The sequence below is a fragment of the Protobothrops mucrosquamatus genome, unplaced genomic scaffold (assembly GCF_001527695.2).
Source record: "Protobothrops mucrosquamatus isolate PMUCROS unplaced genomic scaffold, P.Mucros_1.0 scaffold600, whole genome shotgun sequence".
In the NCBI taxonomy this organism is placed as follows: domain Eukaryota; kingdom Metazoa; phylum Chordata; class Lepidosauria; order Squamata; family Viperidae; genus Protobothrops; species Protobothrops mucrosquamatus.
This window is the reverse complement of record NW_015386899.1, coordinates 366,410-386,057: the sequence shown is the minus strand read 5'-3', so window position 1 is coordinate 386,057 and position 19,648 is coordinate 366,410. Positions and strand designations below refer to the sequence as shown.

Genomic DNA, 19,648 nt, shown 5'->3' with positions numbered 1-19,648 from the left:
TCAATTTAGCTTTTGGCTCCTGGATGCAGCCTTGGGCAATAGCAGCTTTGGGCAATTGCTTCAGTGAGTTACAGGTTGTGGGTTACGAGCCATAAATGTATAAATGCAGTCAATCCAACACAGTGGAACAGTTTGCCCAGGCAGCCTGCTGATCAGGCTGACAGCACCTATTCCATAGACCAGGGGTGTCAAACTCAATCTCACTGAGGGCCGCATCAGCATTGCGGTTGCCCTCAGGGGGCCAGGTGGGTGTGGCCAGGGTGGGTGCAGCCTACTGGGTGGGCGTGGATGGAGTGGGTGTGGCATACTGGGTGGGTGTGGCCAGCTCTACATCGTTCGCATGAAGGGTGCCAGGGGGCCTGGGCAGGAGTGGGATAGATCTGAGGGTCTCTGGCAGAAGGGGATGGGACCAGGGCAAGTGCCAAGGCATGGTCCACTGGAAGAGCCTCACTGTTCCTCTGAGGCCATGCGGGTGGGGGGGCTTATGGAGGTAAGACTGAATGCGTTTCAGCATAGATGGCCACCACAAAATTGTACATTGGCTCCCAGGGCCAAGGCAGAGGGGGCCATTCCCTCACTGTTTCCAGGATGGCTTTGCGGGCCACATGAAATCACTTCATGGGCCGCATCCGGCCCCTGGGCCTTGTGCTTGACATGTCTGCCATAGACATTAATCAGTTGCTAGGTGGGCCACCAGGAAGCCCTTCAGACAGAAGGCTGCCAAGGATTTCTTGTTGCTTGTGAACTACAGGTTGCCTGTTTGTGCTCGACACTCTTTCCCAGCAACCTATTGTAGAGAGATGGGGGCTTGTCTGTCTCTCTACTATGAGTGGATTTCCTTCTAGGTGGATGAGCTGGAAAGAAGATGCAAAATCCAGCAAGAGCAACTGTTCCAGGTGAAGGAGGAGCTGACCCACACAACAGCAGAAATGAAACTCAGAGTTGTACAGGCTGAAGGTGAGCGTAATTCATAGGTCTTCAGCTACTGAGTGAAAGAAGAGCTTTGTTGGAGTCCTTCAGAAAGGGAAGACAGATGAAAGGAGTTGGGGACCTCACTATATTTGTTTTTCCATAGAGCGTTTGGAAAACGAAAAGAAGCGATTCAAGCAGGTCCTGAATGATACAGAATCCCTTCGTCTGAAGGAGGTGAGGAGGCTGTGGGAATTTTAGCATTCCTCCAGGGACAGGGGGTGTGTCTGAAGTAGTTCTGTCTCAAATGTGCTTTCTGACTTGAAAATAAATTCTACCCATTCTACCCTTGTTTACAAGAGAGGATGCAATCATGGCTTGCCTACAAGAGTCTTGAGCTCTTCCATCCTGGCCATGTGAATAAAGGAAGACCTTTGGGACTGTTGTAAGACTTGGTCAGAATGCCAGGAAATTGTTTCCTTTCAAGGGTTTCTCCATTACAGAGCCCCCCCACTCTCCACAGCTCCACAGAAGTAATTGCACACTTTCACTATTGCCTCACATCTACAATCCAAGAGTCTTGAGACCAGGGAAGGCAATTATGTTTCCCTTTGATGGAATTCTTTTTTAGGTCAGGATTTTTGGGAATCAGACTATCCTAAATAACTCTGCCTTCCTTCCTTTAGAATAGGATCATCCTTACCCTTCAAAATTCAGGGCTCTGTTTTTTCATTATATATCTGAGGAAGATGGGCAGTTAAGAACTATGATATAGACCAGTGATGGCGAACCTTTTAGAGACCGAGTGCCCAAACTGCAACCCAAAACCCACTTATGCATCGTCGAGTGTCAGGTGGGTGTGGCCCATTGGGTGGGTGTGGCCAATTGGGTGGGCGTGGCTGCGGTGGTAATGGCAGACTGAGTGGGACTAAAAAGTTCAATCAATCAATTCCAACTTTGCAAGATCTTTTTTTTCCCGCGAGAAGTTGAAATTGACTGATTGAATTTTTTTTTTTTTTTTTTGCACACGGCGGTGGAGGCCTAAAGTGAAAAGGTTTTATAAAACCCAGCTGAAGGCCTAGGACTGGGGCGAGGACACGCGTGCCCATAGAGAGGGCTCTGAGTGCCGCCTCTGGCACCCGGGCCATAGGTTCGCCACCACTGATATAGACAGACAGATAGATGTCAGTCCCTTTCTGTGGGTTCATATTACAGTTTTATGTTTGGATTCTTTGCTAAGGAGTTGGAAAATGTGCCCCAAGCTTTCTTGAATAAAGACATTTAGTTTGCTCCAATATTCCTCGTGTGTCTCCCATTTACCGAAGAGAAAGGCTGGTGTCAATCATTATTTATGTGCTGCTAGAGATCCTCTGAACAATGGTGCTTGACATGCAGGTGGGACAGATAACTCAGCACATGGAGACAAGTGAACATGCTCTGCAGGAGCGCATCCAAAGGCTGGAGGCCATCCGCATTGGGCTCGAGGAGGTGAGTGGAAGGGCTTCCCAATATTGTTGGCTTTTTTCCTGGAAAACCAACTGAGTTTCGTCCTCAGTGGCTTTGGATTTTCTCTAAGAATATGTCTCCAGATTCAGACCACGGCAGGTTTCTTGATTTGCTTTTACGATCAGAAACTGCAGTGCCTTGTTCTTCTGCCTTGTCCCTAGGAACTGAGCCAAGTGAAAGCTGCCGCCTTCATTGAACGAGGCAAAATTGAGGAAGAAGTCATCAGAGCCAAAAACCAAACCAGGTTGGAAGAGGTAAGGCTGACAGGGCAGCTCAAAAGCAGCATTGCTACATAATTTCATCCGTTAATTCCCTGTTCGTGCCAATGATACATCAGAAAGTAAAATGAAGTAGAGACAGAGACGCAGGACCACCTAAAACAGGTATTTTCTTGTAACTGGCATGCTAAGATTTTCTACTTGGATGAATGTCCATTTGGGGAGAATTTAACATTACGTTTTCAGCTGCATCAAGCAAATATTTTCACTCTTACAGTACACGGCCCAGAACTGATATACTTGGTTTATTCTATCTCACATCAGGGTTATTATTAGGTAAAATAGAATAAAGAGAATGAACTGTGTTTTAAGTCTTCCTTATAAAAGTTGCAGGTGGCAAGGAACATTTTAAAAGGGAAGCACCCATTCTTTTCTAATATCCTCAGTGTTTTTCAACCTTAGCAACTTTAAAATGTATAGACTTCAACTCCCAGGATTCCCCAGCCAGCATTCACCAGTTGAACTTCATTGTTCTAAAAGTTGACCAGATTGAGGAAAAACTAATCTAGACCAGGGCTTTTCAACCTTTTCACCCATTGTACCACTTTTAGGATATGGCAACATCCAAGTACCACCACTCGCCTAGCAAGGTGTCAAAAACTTGATGACACCCCCCCCAAAAAGAAAAAAGTGATAAAGTACAGGTAGTCCTCGACTTACACCAGTTCGCTTAGTGACTGTTCGAAGCTACAATGGCACTGAAAAAAGTGCCCCCCAAGCCACAGCCGAGCAAGACACCTGCCTGCCCGCCCAGCGGCGCTCTTCCTCCTGTCCGAGGTTTTCATTGTTGTGAGCATTTCTGTTGATTGGCAGCGAGGATGGGGTGGGGGTTTTTGGTTTTTATTCCCCCCATCTGCAGGTTTTGGTCACTTCACATGACCCTGGGACACTGTGACCGTCATAAATATGAATCAGTTGCCAAGCATCTGAATGTAAATCACAAGACCCTGGAGATGCTGCAACATTCCAGCTGATTGGCGCTTCTTCTGGGCTCAGCAGAAGCACCAGGATCAGCCCCGAGCTCCAGCTGGAGCCTGGCACTGATCCTGGCACTTCCACTGAGCCCTGACAGCCCCGAAGAAGCACTGATCCTGGCGCTTCCACTGAGTCCTGACAGCCCTACAGTTCCAGCGGTCTCTCGCTCAGGCTTGTGCGGTGCTGCCACCAGTTCAGCTCATTCCCCTCCCCCGCTACCACTTTTCTAGGATGGCCGCGTACCACCTGCCAGGTGCCAATGTACCACAGGTGGTACCCGTACCAAAGGTTGAAAAGCCCTGGTCTAGACCAACCTGGGAATTCTGATTACATCTCAGTATAATTGGAGGTAGCCAAGTTGATGGATAGTTGATGACGCTTTCTAATTTAGAGAGGCTTTTTTTAAAAAAAATCAATATGTTCAGGTAACAGATTAAAACTCATAATGGAAATAAAATAAAATCTTATTAATAAGATATGTCCAATTCTTACATATCAGCAATAGATTGAAAAAAGATGATTCCTTTCTTTCTTTTTTTGTGGGCAATTAATAGCAACAGCGCCTAGAGCAGATGGAGGAGAAGCTGAGGCTGATGATGCAATCCCGTGACGAGGCACAGAATTACTGCTTGCAGCAGAAGCAAACAGTGGCAGAAGCACACGCTAAGGAAGGCCAGTTGAGTCTGCAGGTGGAAGGACTCAAGAGGCGACTGGAAGAGCTTCAGCAGGTGAGCGAGTTGAAAAAGTCCCACAGGAAGAAGCCTGATATCAGCATTCAACAGTAGTGTAAGGACCTGCCTCAATCCCTCTTCCCAAGAAAGCAGAACTCCTGGAACAGCTTCATTCCAAAAGGAACTTTTATTAGGAGAAGTTGACAGCAGGCATAGAAGGCAGGATCTGAGGGTTTCCCGCACGAATCAATAGGTTAAAAGAGCAATTGGCAAACCCCACCCCAATAGTCCATCCGGCCAGTTCAAATGGCCCAAACCCGAGGTGTGAATCCGCTGTGGGAATGGAGTTGGTAAGGCGCCGTTCCCAAGGCTGTTAGGTCTCCGTGCCTCTTCTTCCGCAGCTAGAGATAAGGCAGATGGCCGGAGGCACATTCCATTTTCACCCCAGACTGGCATCAAGGGAAATAGATCAAAGAGCAGGCAGATAGAGGAAAGCGGAGAGGATACATTCTAGCGCCCATAGCTCCCCCCCTCCCCCCAGGTTTATGGCAGAACCTGCAAGAATAAAGATTACCCCCCTCCCAACAACCGGGTTCTGACAAGTAGGCTACACTTCCTTGTGTACATACCTGGGAATCGAGATAGTCCTTGACTTAACAACCGGTCACCTTGCCATTGTTTGAATTCCAACGGACTTACCTGGAGGGTACTTATCACCCAGATTTGAACTTCCAATGGTCAGGTCTCTTCCCTCTCCCCCCCTCCCGTATAGTCATTGGACTGCACTTTGGACACATGGCAACCAGACCGCATTTACAGCTGTTTGCAGCATCCTGGTGCCATGTGATAGTTTTGCCAAAAACTGGGAATTTCCTCTGGTTTTTGGCAAAACTGTGCCCATAGCGAGTGGTTGGTTTACTTAAAGGCTGTGGTTGGTTCACTTAACAGCTGCTGCAAAAATGATCATAAGGTCAGTTATGTGACCGATCCATTTTACGACCATCAGGAATTATGACCATGGTGGGCAGACTCCATTATGGTTGTAGCTCAAGGTTCTTCTGAATAGACAGAGGGCATGGTTCAAAAAAAACAGTCAAAGTTCAGATGCTCCTAGTTTATGGATTCCACACTGCTAAGCTAGGGATGGTAGACTGTTTTATGAAACATATGGAACAAGTAAATTGTCTGGTTAGCAAAGATCATCTTTCAAGTAGTTCTTTTCTGCCTCCAGGAAAGTTCTCCTGTATAATACCTGGTTGTTGCAGGTTGTAAACAATGGCTTATGACTTAAGTGTATTGTGAAGTCAATCACTTGCGACTGACAGCACAAACCGGGGTGGAAACTTAGTATAATATATGACCCCTAACATTTGTAGGTTTTATTCTGTTCCTAGAAGCACCTTATCTGAACCAAGAGCTTCTCGTGGTAATGCTGGCTGGGGGTGCATGCAGTTCCTGTCCCTCTTGGCAAAACTTTAAAGAAGATCACTTTTCCTGTTTCATACTCAAATACTCGCAATATCTCTAGTAGTTTCAACATAACTTCATCATTAAAAAAATTAAAGAATTCCCTTAAATTGAGGCTGACTCCTGGTAGGACACTTGACCCATCCCGGTAGTTTTCTTGGCAATGGCGGAGAGTGGCTTCCTATTGCTGCCTTCTCAAATGAGGGGTGAGGAGTGGCATTCCTAGCCTACTTTACAAATTGGGGATTTACTGACAGTATCCCATCCAAGTAACAAGCAGGATCTGAACCTCCTTTGTTTTCCACAACTACCCAAAGTTGCTTAGGTGCTCTACTCTGTTAGGCAGCCTCCCATCATACCCAATTTTATTTGGGAATATACGTATCCCAAGAGTGGTAAAGGGAGGGTGAGACACAGGGCAAGTGCAGGGTTGTTGGGCCGATGGTGAAGGTGTGCGCCATGTGGCCGTTATGACTTTGTAGTACTAACATTTGAAGCACAAGCCGCTGATTACTTTGCTCCCCCCCCCCTGCTATGATGGCAGGAGCTGGGCAGTAAGGAACAAGAGAAAGTTTCCGAGGTCAATAAAGTGCGTGTGGAGCTGCAGGAGCAGATTGGTCACCTGGAAGCTGAGAGAACAGCACAAGAAGGGCTGCGAGGGAAGATTGCGGCCCTTGAGCGCCAGCTGAAAGGTAACTAGAAAAGCCCTTCTTCCACCAAAGTACCTGCAGCAATTTACATGATGTGCCATAATATTGCACCAGTAATCAATACCTTACCTAACTGAAGTGTAAGTGAAGCCCCAGATCTGGAGCTATAGCTCGGTACAGAGGCCTTCCGGAAAGGTATCGGCTGGTATCTGCTTGGCTGGCATCTGCTTGGCAACCTCAGAATTCAGTGGCCGTAGTCCTGACATTTTGCCAGCAACTGTGGCTGGCATCTTCAGTGGCATGGTGGTCAGGCCATAGGCAACTGAGCAAGGACTGACTGGGCTGTGGTCTGTGCAGACCATCTTGACTCTAAAGATATCACTCACTGTTGCTGGTGAACCACAGTCACTAAACCCTGAAGCCCGACACTGCTCAATAATGCTGAAAAACTTTTCTGTTGCCAAGCTAATGGTATCTTAGGAAAAAATCAGCCACAGTTAATGTATCCTGGCTCGATTACTCTTTCATTCTAAATGTAGACAATGACATCATCTAGCTGTTTCAATCATCTAAAAAAAAATTATGTAACATCTTGTAGTTCTCTTGAGGCCATGTAAAATGTATTCTGCCTTTAAAGCAGGGGTGTCAAACTCAATTTCATTGAGGGCCGCATCAGCATTGCGGTTGTCCTGGGGGGGTCGGGTAGGTGTGGCCAGGGTGGGCACGGCCTACTGGGTGGGCGTGGCTGGAGTAGGTATGGCCTACTGGGTGGGCATGGCCAGCTCTATATCATTTGCATCAAGGGTGCCTGTGGGCGCCTGGGCAGGAATGGGACAGAAGGGGGTGGGACCTGTGCAAGCGCCAAGACCTGGTCCACTGGAAGAGCGTGCCGAAACCCCTCCCCCGGAGCCCATCAAGCCAGATATGTGAAGTAGGCGAGGGCCATTTGCTGGCCACTTCCAGGCGATGGTGCATTTCTTCATTCCTCACAAAGGGTGACACCTCCCCAGCGCGCGCCCAGAGGGTGGGACCAACGCGGCAGGGGCTGGTTCCTCGCTGTTTCTAGACGGCCTTGTGGAGCTAAGACTGAATGCATTTCAGCATAGATGGCCACCACAAAATTGTACATTGGCTCCCGGGCGGCCAGGGCCAAGGCAGCGGGGGCCGTTCCCTCACTGTTTCCAGGATGGCTTCGCGGGCCACATGAAACCACGTTGCGGGCCGCATCCGGCCCCCGGGCCTTGTGTTTGACATGTCTGCTTTAAAGGATTTCATTATCCTGAGTCAAAAAAAGGCTAAATGCATTCATGTTTCATTTTTCTTTTTCTAGTGTTGTCCAGTAACCACCGGGAGGCACTATTGGACAAAGAGGGTGAAATCTCCAGCCTGCTTGAGAAATTACGGGTTCGGGAAGCAGAAATCTCCAGGATAAGGGAGGAGGAAGCTCAGCGGGCCAGCTTCCTTCAAAATGCCATCCTGACCTATGTGCAAGGTTCCCCACTTGGCTCTCTCAGCCCCAAGAAGTGAGTAAGTTCTGCAGTTCATAAGGCCCATCCTCAAGGAAAGGGATCATGAGAGGATCATGGTGGGCCAGGCCAGGCTCTCTTATGTTTCCTGAAGATCCAGGAATCTCCATGGCCAGTTACCTGGAACTAAGTGTGAAGCGTCAATGAAGGACTTGTGGCCGCTTTAGAAACCATCTTAATTTCTGTGCCCAAATCTTGTTCAACCACAGCAGCAAGAATAGTCTTCAAGATAAAATCATCTATTCCTATTTGTAACCCACAGATAATGTATGTTCACACAAGTTCTCCCTCACTGATTTTGGCCTCAAATTTAGATCCAAAATGCACATCATTTCTTGTTGGATTGATGGTTGTTGGAAAAAATAATAATGCTTTGATGTGACCGACTCTTTTAAATGCATCAATCAACAGTAGTAAAAGGAACATTTAAGCCAGCCAATCATGAAAATTTTTCCTATACTCATTTTCCTTTTCTACAAGATCTACAGCATTCCAGATAATCTCAAAAGGACTAATTTGAGTCTAGAGTCATTTGGGGCTGTCCTGATCCAGTAGAACACAGAATTTATTTTCCACGCCTGAGAATATCACTGTTAAGTCCAGTTTTCTAAGGAACTCTTTTACGGTAACCCTTAGCCATTGGCACCTGATCCCTGTGGACGTAAAGGTGAAACAGTCCAAATAGGGGTGGGGTTGGATTTATCCACGAAGCCTTTTCAGTTTCAGTTAAGAAGACACAGCTTCTCTCACTGATGACAACATTCGAAATGTGAGCCAGAGGCTAGAATAACTTCCAACTCATCCTGATTTAGCTGTAGTTGTCTTGAGAACAAGATGACACACATGGAACAAAGAATGATTTTTGGTTTTTATTTTTGGTTTTATAACTGGTATGAAAAAGAAACGTTTGTAATTTTGCCATTATTGTAGGAGCTGGCTTGCATTTATTTCCATATATATTATATGATAAGTAATATATATATATTGCATATAAATGTCTATTTATATTGCTTTGATGGTACACTAAAATGGGTGAATAGGTTTTAAAGTGGCAAATACAGTTCAGTGTAAGGACTGTAAATTATACATATTAGAGCAAAACCTCTAAATTTCACACATATCAATGGGACTGCAGCTAACAATGACTGATCAAGAAAGAAGTCTTGTCATGGGAGAGTTAAATAAAATGGTGTGCAACAAAAAAGAATTCTGTAGTAGAAATTATTTTAATAAGAATAATGATAAAGTTGGAAGGGACCTTGGAGGTCATCTAGTCCAAACCCCTGCTCAGGGAGGAAACCCTATACCACTTCGGACAAATGGCTGTCCAGTTTCTTCTTAAAAACCTCCAGTGTTGGCGCATTCACCGCTTCTGGAGGCAGGTGGTTCCACTGGTTAATTGTTCTAACTGTCAGGAAGGTTCTCCTTAGTTCTAGGTTGCTTCTCTCTTTGGTTAGTTTCCACCCGTTGCTTCTTGTCCTGTCTTCAGGTGCTTTGAAGAATAGCTTGACTCCCTCTTCTTTGTGGCAGCCCCTGAGATATTGGAACACTGCTATCATGTCCCCCCTCGTCCTTTTCTTCGTTAAACTAGACATACCCAATTCCAGCAACCGTTCCTTATATGTTTTAGCCTCCAGTCCCCTAATCATCTTTGTTGCTCTTCTCTGCACTCTTTCTAGAGTCTCAGCATCTTTTTTGCATCGCGGTGACCAAAACTGGATGCAGTATTCCAAGTGTGGCCTTACCAAGGCATTGTAAAGTGGTAGTAATACTTCACGTGATCTTGATTCTATCCCTCTGTTAATGCAGCCTAACATTGTGTTGGCCTTTTTGGTAGCTGCAGCACACTGCTGGCTCATATTTAAATGATTGTCCACTAAGACTCCGAGATCCCTCTCACAGTTACTACTATTGAGCAAGGTACCCCCTATACTATACTTGTACATTTGGTTTTTCTTGCCTAAATGTAGAACTTTACTTTTTTCACCATTGAATTTCATTTTGTTAGATAGCGCCCAGTGTTCAAGTCTGTCCAGATCCTCCTGTATCCTAAGCCTGTCTTCTGGAGTGTTGGCTATTCCTGCCAGCTTGGTGTCGTCTGCACCAATCCTTTTAAAAGGATTGAGAATAAAACTGCCAACGTAACTTACAGTGCCTGAACTACTGTGTAAGTTCTACTTAGTTCTGATAGATAGATTTGGGAAAGATGCAAACAAGTTAATTTATTAAAACCTGTAGCTTTTTGGTTTACTTAAAACTTATTTCTTGTTTTAGTTTAGCAAAGGAAGGTAAAGAGAAACAGAACAAATAGACCTTTCCAGCATAAAGATTAGGTTATCAAGAATGGGGGGGGGGGGGGTGTTTGCTTTGGTGCCATACCAAAACTAGGAAGCTGTCATAGTGGAAGATGAGTTACTTTTGACACATACATCCTATGATACGTGTCATTAGTTCTTGACTATGATTTAGTGATTATGCATTCAAAAAGCATGAGGAAACAAGTCCTATTCCAAGTGGCTGCCCTTTTTCCATCTTTCATATAGAAAACAATGTTGGAACGAGATGGGGAATTTTCAAAGCAACAGCACCAGGGACGTTTCTCCCTGGAATTTAGGGATTCTGGCTCAGGATTGTCTTTCCTTTTCAAACCTTTGTCCACCTGTTTTTGCAGGAAAGTTTAGTGTTCTTTATTCATGTCTTTCTGAAATAATCAGTGCCCCGCAACCCGTCAATGCCTTGGTAGTAATAACATTGACAAGAGTATAAAAAAAATGTTTCTTGTTAGGTTTGCTTTATGGAATGTGAGGCTAAAAGGGAAGGGCAGCGGATCAGTCTTACCATTATTGTACATTTCTATTTTGGCAACCAAGTCGGATCTGCTTTCAGTGGTTTGCTGACTTTGTGGAAGCAAGCTTGACTTTTCAGCCGTGGCACTAGTGATCAGATGTTTGCATCTCCTCTGGAAAGAAGGCCTATTGGATTTAATGGGACCCACTCCCTGAAACATTATACAATGAGCAATTTCTGGACCCAGGAGCCTCATCCCAAGATCCTGGATGGCTGATATTTGATCTCAAAATTTTGGGTAAAGGCAACACATTTTTCCACAGTTTCCAAACAGAAAAATGATTAAACCATCAAATGGCTCCTCCCCTCCCATTTTTTCTTCTAAGCTTCTATCCCCACCCATGCAATTAGAAATGGCTAGATTGTGTGGCTGCCATGTTCACTCCTTACTGTTTTTTTATTATTATTATAGCCCATGGCTGCTATATAAAGTAGCAGTTCATTAGAACTGTAGCTATTTGAAAACTGCAGCTAAAACTAATTATTGGCACTGTGAGCAAACCTAAATTGTACAGAGTATGACAGAAAGTAGAGAAAAGCCATTAAACATTAAACAAAACACTTTCCCAAACAATACTTGAACAGAAAATTCAAGAACAAAACATAAACAGTGCTTTTTAAAGAGGGAATCTTTAACTAATTAGGTAATCTTACTTTCTTATATGATTAGAGATTTATTTTCATTTTACAGGAATGAAATTAAACTCAAGAGATGGAACTCTTTTTCAGTAGGGAGAAGAAGCATAAAGAACTTTAGCATGGTGTTCTAATCTTCTTAAAGGTTTAATACTTGTGAATTTGTTCAGGGTTAGACTGCAAAAACAAACACATCCAGAAATCCATTAAAACCCAACAGTTGCTAAGAAAGGAATTTGCTCTAGTTACATTTTATGTAGTTATTTTGTTATCTGTGGAGTCTGTATGAATGTTATCTACACAAGTCAGCAACAGTGAAAGCTTGTAAGAAAAAAGGAATTATACATTGTCAATAAGTTTATAGACTTGCATTAATCAGAAAATATGTGCCACTCCTATTTCATTCACACAGTGCTTTAAAGCATAAAGAAGTTAAACCTAGTATGACATCTGGATTTATATGATCTTAAGAGAAACTAGAATATACATTAAATCTGACCAAGAAATTGTGCTTAAGGAGGAGCACCTTAATCATAAATTACCATCATGATTTACTATCAGTTTATTTGTTTAAACTACAATCTCTAGTGTTATCTAAACTTAGTTGGGAGTATTTTGGAAGAAAGTTGTTTTCTTTTTGCTTTTTACTAGTTGAATAAAATAATGAAAAATAAAAATATACCAAGTTATGAGGGGAAAAAACAGAAAAGAAACACAAACATATTTATAAAGCCATATTTAACTGTAACCATCCATAGTTTATATCAAGGGATTCATGTATAAATTGTTATTTATAAATTTGAGTTGAGTTGGTATATGTAATAATTTTTCCCAAAATATCACTATTACAGGACACTATATACAGTAGAAATATATTTAAATGAAGCATTAATTCAAAGCACTTTCTATATAAATGGAATCTGAAATATAGACATGACATAAGAGCCGTGGTGGTGCAGCGATTAGAATGCAGTACTGCAGGCTACTTCTGCTGACTGCCGGCTGCCAGCAGTTCAGTAGTTCAATTCTCACCGTTCAAGGTTGACTCAGCCTTCCATCCTTCCAAGGTCAGTAAAATGAGGACCCAGATTGTTGGAGGCAATATGCTGACTCTGTAAACCGCTTAGAGAGGGCTGTAAAGCAGAGGTCTCCAACCTTTCCAGGCTGGAGGCCTGGAGGGAAGGAGAGCAGCTTCAAAATTGGTGCACGTGCATTTGCGCGCGCACATGGGACCACACACCCCGGTGTGGCACTAGCAGCCCCATTCGTGCATGCGGCATGCATGAACAGCTGCACACACCCTCACAGCGGCTAGCGGGCCATTCGGACATGCGCTAATGGGCCGTGCAAACCACCTGGGCTAGCAGCGCATGCGCAAACGGGCTGCAGACATCCACCCCATGCCAGCATCTCCATTTGCGCCCGCCCGCACGTGCAAATGGGCCTCAGGCGCTAGCGTGAGTGGGGGGGAATCCGCGCCCATGCACGCACCAGCCAGCCGTTTCTGCAGCCCACTGGCCAGTTGGGGACCCTTGCTGTAAAGCATTGTGAAATGATATATAAGTGCTATTGCTATTACTATAATTTAAGATTAATCATCATCATCATCATATTTTTCCTGCAAGTGCTTTTCAGGTCAACAAGCGCCATCTTGCATGATCAAATGCAGCATCTGTGTCCACCTGGGCATTTTTCATGTCCACATTTATTCTATCTTGCCATCTGTGCTTTGGCCTTCCACATGGGCACTTGCCATCTATATTAAAGTGGAAGGCAATGTAGGTAGCTGAGGTGCTGCTCATAAAACAAGGCCATACCACTGTAAGCATTTCTACATAATTTAACACATAATTTAAGATTGATTGAAAATTTTGCTATTGAGTTAATTTCTTTTCTAGGATTGAGTAGAAATATCTATTTGTTTATTCTATTTATAAAATAATTAATTTCATAGAGAATTTCCAATAAGGGAAAATCATCCAAAATTTGTCCTAGTCAATAGTTTTTATAGTATTTTGCAGGAGAGCATCAAATTGTGCTGCTTTAAAATTATTCAGCTGTAAAATCACATTTTTAATTTCATAAGTAGTCAAAGCAGCTACACTCGTTGGTGTAAAAAATCTAATTGTGGAAAATGAACGAATGAAAACAAAAGCTAACATATCTTCAAGAGATCTATTCTCAGGGGTGAAAGTTGTCTTCAGTTGAACTACATAATTTCTCTTCCTTATTTTTAATATCTGTAATAATTTACTCATCTTTTTCCTTCCTCAAACTATTTGTCAAGATCTAACCAGCTATTTTCCCAAGACATTTGATACAAATATGTAAAATAAACTCAGTTTTTCATGAGTTGTCTTTGAGCCAAATACCTCAAAAACATTTCGTGACGAACTGAGTTTACTGCATATGGATTTGCTGCATTTTTTCTGTTTAAACTATTGGTAGGAACTCTAGACATCTAGATCCAAAGGGTTTTTAATATATTTTTCATACTGTTCTCATGAATTTTTTTTCTTATATGATATAATGTAATATGTGCTTCCTATTCAAAAAACAAGGAATGAGCTGTATCTGCATTTTATTTAAAGTATTGTAATATCTCAGAATTAATCTGTTTTATAAATTCAACTTCACTCAATAAAGCAAGATCCAGATGGTTTATTACATCATTAGTTGAAATTAGTTTAAATTGAACTATTGTTGTTATGAGCCATTCAGAGCTGCTTAAAAGATGTGTGGCTATGTAAGTGTTTGAAATAAATACTCCTACAAAGTTTAATCTATTGACTGAGGAGAGTGAATCTAAAATAGTTTTCTAAATTAAAAAGTAGATCTCTTTTGAGACATAGCAGTATCTAAAAATCAGTCAGATTTAACTCCTCCATGTAGTTCTTGAATTGTAATTTTGGTTCCTGAAGGACTGGATTTTTTTTAGGTCTAACATCTCATTAAAGATTCCTCCATAATAATATACTCATATGGTATATTTACTGAATTATAAAAATGTTCATGAAATATAGGGTTAATCTGTAACACCCTTTTTGACCACCAATAAAAAGACAGGTGGCAGGAACAGCTGCCAAACTGAGTCACTCCAGCTGTTGCATTTCTGCTGCTACTGCTTCTAATTAACTTCCTACCCCACATATATGCAAGAACTGGAAGAGAAACTCAAAACGTGTGAGGGACAGACTTAATTTTAGACATCAATGTCTTGACTAGCTGTGATCCTGACTTAGACACTAGGATTTTTAATTAAAACAAAAGTTATTTTGTTTTTTTCCCACCAACCAAATATATGTATTTATATAGATCGCCAACAAGATCGCCAACGTCCGATAACAGATATGGCATAAGAAGAAGATATAGAACAGTGATTGTACAATAGTATGAGTTTTAAAAACAAGCATATAAAAATGTAAAACAAAAACTAAGTAATTGCTAGCCAACAATGTGTGTTAAGTACAGTGAGGAAAAAAAGTATTTGATCCCCTTCTGATTTTGTATGCTTTGTTATTGTTAATTGCGAAGTCGTGTCCGACCCATCGTGACTCCATGGACAACGTTCCTCCAGGTCTTCCTGTCCTCTACCATCTTCTGGAGTCCATTTAAGTTCACACCTACTGCTTCAGTGACTCCATCCAGCCACCTCATTCTGTCATCCCCTTCTTCTATTGCCCTCAATCTTTCCCAGCATTAGGCCCTTCTCCAGTGAGTTCTTCTTTCTCATTAGGTGGCCAAAGTATTTGAGTTTCAACTTCAGGATCTGGCCTTCTAAAGAGTAGTCGAGGTTGATCTCTTCTAGGGCTGACCGGTTTGAACGCCTTGCAGTCCAAGGGACTTGCAGGAGTCTTCTCCATCACCATAGTTCAAAGGCCTCAATTCTTTGTCGCTCAGACTTTCTTATGGTCCAACTTTCACAGCCATACATTGCAACTGGGAAAACCATGGCCTTGACTATATGCACTTTTGTTGGCAGGGTGATGTCTCTGCTTTTTAGTATGCTGTCTAGATTTGCCATAGCTTTCCTCCCCAGGAGCAAGCTTCTTTTAATTTCTTGGCTGCAGTCCCCGTGATCTTGGAGCCCAAGAAAATAAAATCTGTCACTACCTCCATTTCTTCCCCATCTGTTTGCCAGGAATTGAGAGGGCCGGATGCCATGATTTTGGTTTTCTTAATGTTGAGTTTCAGGCCAACTTTTGCACTCTCCTTCTTCACCCGCATCAAGAAGCTCTTTAGTTCCTCTTCACTTTCTGCCATTAGAGTGGTATCATCTGCATATCTTAGGTTGTTGATATTTCTCCCGGCAATCTTAATTCCAACTTTTGACTCATCTAGCCCTGCCTTTCTCATGATGTGCTCTGCATATAAGTTAAATAGGCAGGGCGACAGTATACAGCCTTGCCGGACTCCTTTCCCAATTTTGAACCAATCAGTGGTTCCATGTCCAGTTCTCACTGTTGCTTCTTGACCCGTATATAGGTTTCTCAAGAGACAAATAAGATGGTCTGGTACTCCCATCTCTTTAAGAACTTGCCACAATTTGTTGTGATCCACACAATCAAAGGCTTTAGCATAGTCAATGAAGCAGAAGTAGATGTTTTTCTGGAACTCCCTAGCTTTCTCCATGATCCAGCGTATGTTGGCAATTTGATCTCTAGTTCCTTTGCCTCTTCGAAATCCTTGTTTGCCCACTGACAAAGAAATGATCAGTCTAATTTTAAGGGTAGGTTTATTTTAACAGTGAGAGAGAGAATAACAACAAAAAAAATCCAGAAAAATGCATTTCAAAAAAGTTATAAATTGATTTGCATTTTAATGAGTGAAATAAGTATTGATCCCCTATCAATCAGCAAGGTTTTTGGTTCCCTACAGGTAACGAGCTGAGATTAGGAGCACTCTCTTAAAAGGAGTGCTCCTAATCTCAGCTTGTTACCTGTATAAAAAGACACCTGTCCACAGAAGCAATCAATCAATTAGATTCCAAACTCTCCAACATGGCCAAGACCAAAGAGCTGTCCAAGGATGTCAGGGACAAGACTGTAGACTGGAATGGACTACAAGACTCACCAAGCAGCTTGGTGAGTAGATGACAACAGTTGGTATGATTATTCGCAAATGGAAGAAACACAAAATAACTTGTCAATCTCCCTCGGTCTGGGGCTCCATGCAAGATATCATCTTGTGGAGTTTCAATGATCATGAGAACGGTGAGGAAACAGCCCAGAACTGCACGGGAGGATCTTGTCAATGATCTCAAGGCAGCTGGGACCATAGTCACCAAGAAAACAACTGGTAACACAATACACCGTGAAGGACTGAAATCTTGCAGCACTCGCAAGGTCCCCCTGCTTAAGAAAGCACATGTACAGGCCTGTCTGAAGTTTGCCAATGAACATCTGAATGATTCAGAGAACTGGGTGAAAGTGTTGTGGACAGATGAGACCAAAATTGAGCATCCCCACCGTCAAACATCAAGGTGGAAACATGCTTTGGGGGTGTTTTTCTGCTAAGGGGACAGGACAACTTCACCACATCAAAAGGATGATGGATGGGGCCGTGTACTGTCAAATCTTGAGTGAGAACCTCCTTCCCTCAGCCAGAGCATTGAAAATGGGCTGTGGATGGGTATCTTTTTATACAGGTAATGGCACTTGTGGGAAAGAATTGCTTGCTGAAAGTAGCCACAGGATTGAATGTAGTTTTTAATCACCAAACTATGACTTTGATAGGCAGTTTCGAAGCTATCAAAGGTTGACGTCAAATCAACCTGTCCCCAACCCCGTTATACTTTGTTTAGAGCAAAACCAGTTTCAAACTTGAAACCAGATAATTTGACTTCTGCTCTAGGTTTCCCCTCTCTAGTTCTTAAGACTGGCAGAGATTATATTTGAAGGAGCAGAAGATGAACATAAGCAATAACAGATTAGTCTGAAGTTTTAGCTATCTAATTAGGAGAACTGAAAAACTCATATTGCAGGCTTAACAATTCTGTTTTGGACTGTGTCTTCCAGTGAAGTAACCAAAATCAATAAGAGGGGAATCTATGTTGGCAATTCTTTGGGTTGAGTACTGTGGATGAAAAAGAGAATTGACTTCCAGGGGACATGACATTATGGATAGCTTTGTTTGCCAACTGCTCATCTGAGATTCTCTTACTTTGAATGTTTCTCCAAATGGAGCTTTTAACTCTATTGGTAGACCCCCCAAAGGCTTCAGATCACTGTTAGATACAATCAGAAGCCAAACCTGCCTATATGGACCATCCTCACATAGCCAAAAGCAATAGACCAATTGCCAGAAGCTGTTCAACTTGGCAAACTAAGAAGTACATATACAGGAATAATCTAGAAAAACTGATAGTTACAACTAGAGCTTTACTTTGTAAAATGAGATGAGATGCTGGCCAAATAACTTCCCTCTCCTTTCACACAAGAACTTCATCTAAAGTAGGTCACTTGAATAACTCTCAGGGAACTATGGTTGTTCACCATAGAACCGAATTAACTCTTTGCTAACTGGGGGTGACAGAATAGCTGCATTTAAGAGAATAGAATAAAGCTGGAAGGGACCTTGGAGGTCTTTTAGTCCAGACCCCCCCCCACTCAAGCAGGAGAACCTATACCATTTCAGACAAGTAACTGTCCAGTCTCTTCTTAAAAACCTCCAGTGATGGAGTACCCATGATTTTTGAAGGCAAGCTGTTCCACTGGTTAATTGTCCTATTAGGAACTTTCTCCTTAATTCCAGGTTGCTTCTCTCTTTGATCAGTTTCCAACCATTGTTTCTTGTCCTGCCCTCTGGTTCTTTGGAGAATAATTTGACCCCCTCTTCTTTGTGGCAGCCCCTCAGATACTGGAATACTGCTATCATGTCACCCGTTTCTTCTTTTCTTTAGACTAGCCAAACCCAAATCCTGCAGCCATTTTTGAAAGAGCAGAAAACAGGAAGAAAAAAAAAAAGATTTGGGGACTCCAGGTAGCTTGGACTAGTACATCTCATTCAGCCAAAACAAGGATATCAATTAGAGGAATCCAGAAAGTCAAAATGGGGAGCACAGCAGTGAGATTGAAGCCCTGCCTCTTTTCATAGGTTTGTAACACAAGTTAAAGGGAGTGGGGCTTCAATTATATGCTGCACCCACCAACCTTCTGGAACCCCCCCCCCTTGCAAATGCCTTTACCAAAATATGGTTTTTTCCCCCCTTTTTGTATTATTCATATTCTTTTTCATTTATGAGCGAGTTTATTATTTTGGAAGGGTTTCTTTGCTTTTTTTTTTTTAATTGCCCAGAGTCTTCAGGAATGGGCAGTGCATAAAGAAGCATACAAATCAATAAGCAAACCACCACAGAATAGTGTTTTTTCTGGGATCTCAGCCAGGGGGTTGCAATAGCAATGCAAATAACTCGAGGCCCCGAACAAAATGGGCCGGTACTAACACCGGACCGGGTTGCTGCCGCCTGCCAGGTCGGACTCCGCTCAAATTCCGGCCTTAACCGCCTCGCCCTCAGTAAGGGACATTTATGACAGGCAGAAAGGCCACGCGCTGTGGGTTATGCTTTTTAACTAATCAAAACCGTAAATCCACGCGCCGCGAATAAAGACCACCGAAAGCCGCCAAACGCATTAATAAATATCCGAGGACCGGATTGAAAAAGCTCCCCTGCTGAATCCTACAAGCCGGTCTTAGCAAGGGTAAGAAAGCCGTCTCGCCCCGGGGGAAAAAGGCGCTGGCCCGCCGACCCAGGCAGCGAGCAGCCGCCGGCTTCCAATCCTCCCCCACCCCCCCACCCCGATTACAAAGGGCCGCCGGCCCCTTCCCAGCGCTCGGCCCCGGGCGAGGGGCCAGCACGCGCGCCAGTTGCTAAGATACCGCCCGGGCTGCTCCCAAGCTCAGCCCCTTAAGAAGCTGTGGGAGAGACGCCGGGATCCCGGTGGGGGCGGGAGAGGGGGGGGTGTTGCTCTCCGCGGCCGCCTCCTTTCGCGCGGCTGCTCTCGAGAGCGGAGGGTGGCAGGGAGGGGCCCCCGGACTCCCGCTCTGCCTCCGTCCCTCCTCCTCCTCCTCCTTCTCCGGCCCCGCCCTGCTACGGGTCTCTCTCGCTCGCTCGCTCGCTCACTGCGGCTGCGGGCGGCATCCATCGCCAAGGAAGGAGAAGCGCTGAGCCTGGTGCCGCCGCC

At 43.7% G+C, this 19,648-nt stretch overlaps 1 protein-coding gene across 1 annotated transcript; it reads left to right on the top strand.

Annotated features, from left to right (window-relative positions):
• Positions 1-466: 466 nt before the first annotated feature.
• Positions 467-8,955, top strand: LRRC45 (leucine rich repeat containing 45). Its single transcript, XM_015817527.1, has 8 exons — positions 467-490; positions 846-957; positions 1,076-1,146; positions 2,305-2,397; positions 2,577-2,669; positions 4,223-4,396; positions 6,351-6,498; positions 7,787-8,955. Exons 1-8 carry the CDS (start codon positions 467-469, stop codon positions 7,981-7,983), a joined length of 912 nt encoding a protein of 303 aa, XP_015673013.1. The 3' UTR covers positions 7,984-8,955.
• The last annotated feature ends 10,693 nt before the right edge of the window (positions 8,956-19,648 follow it).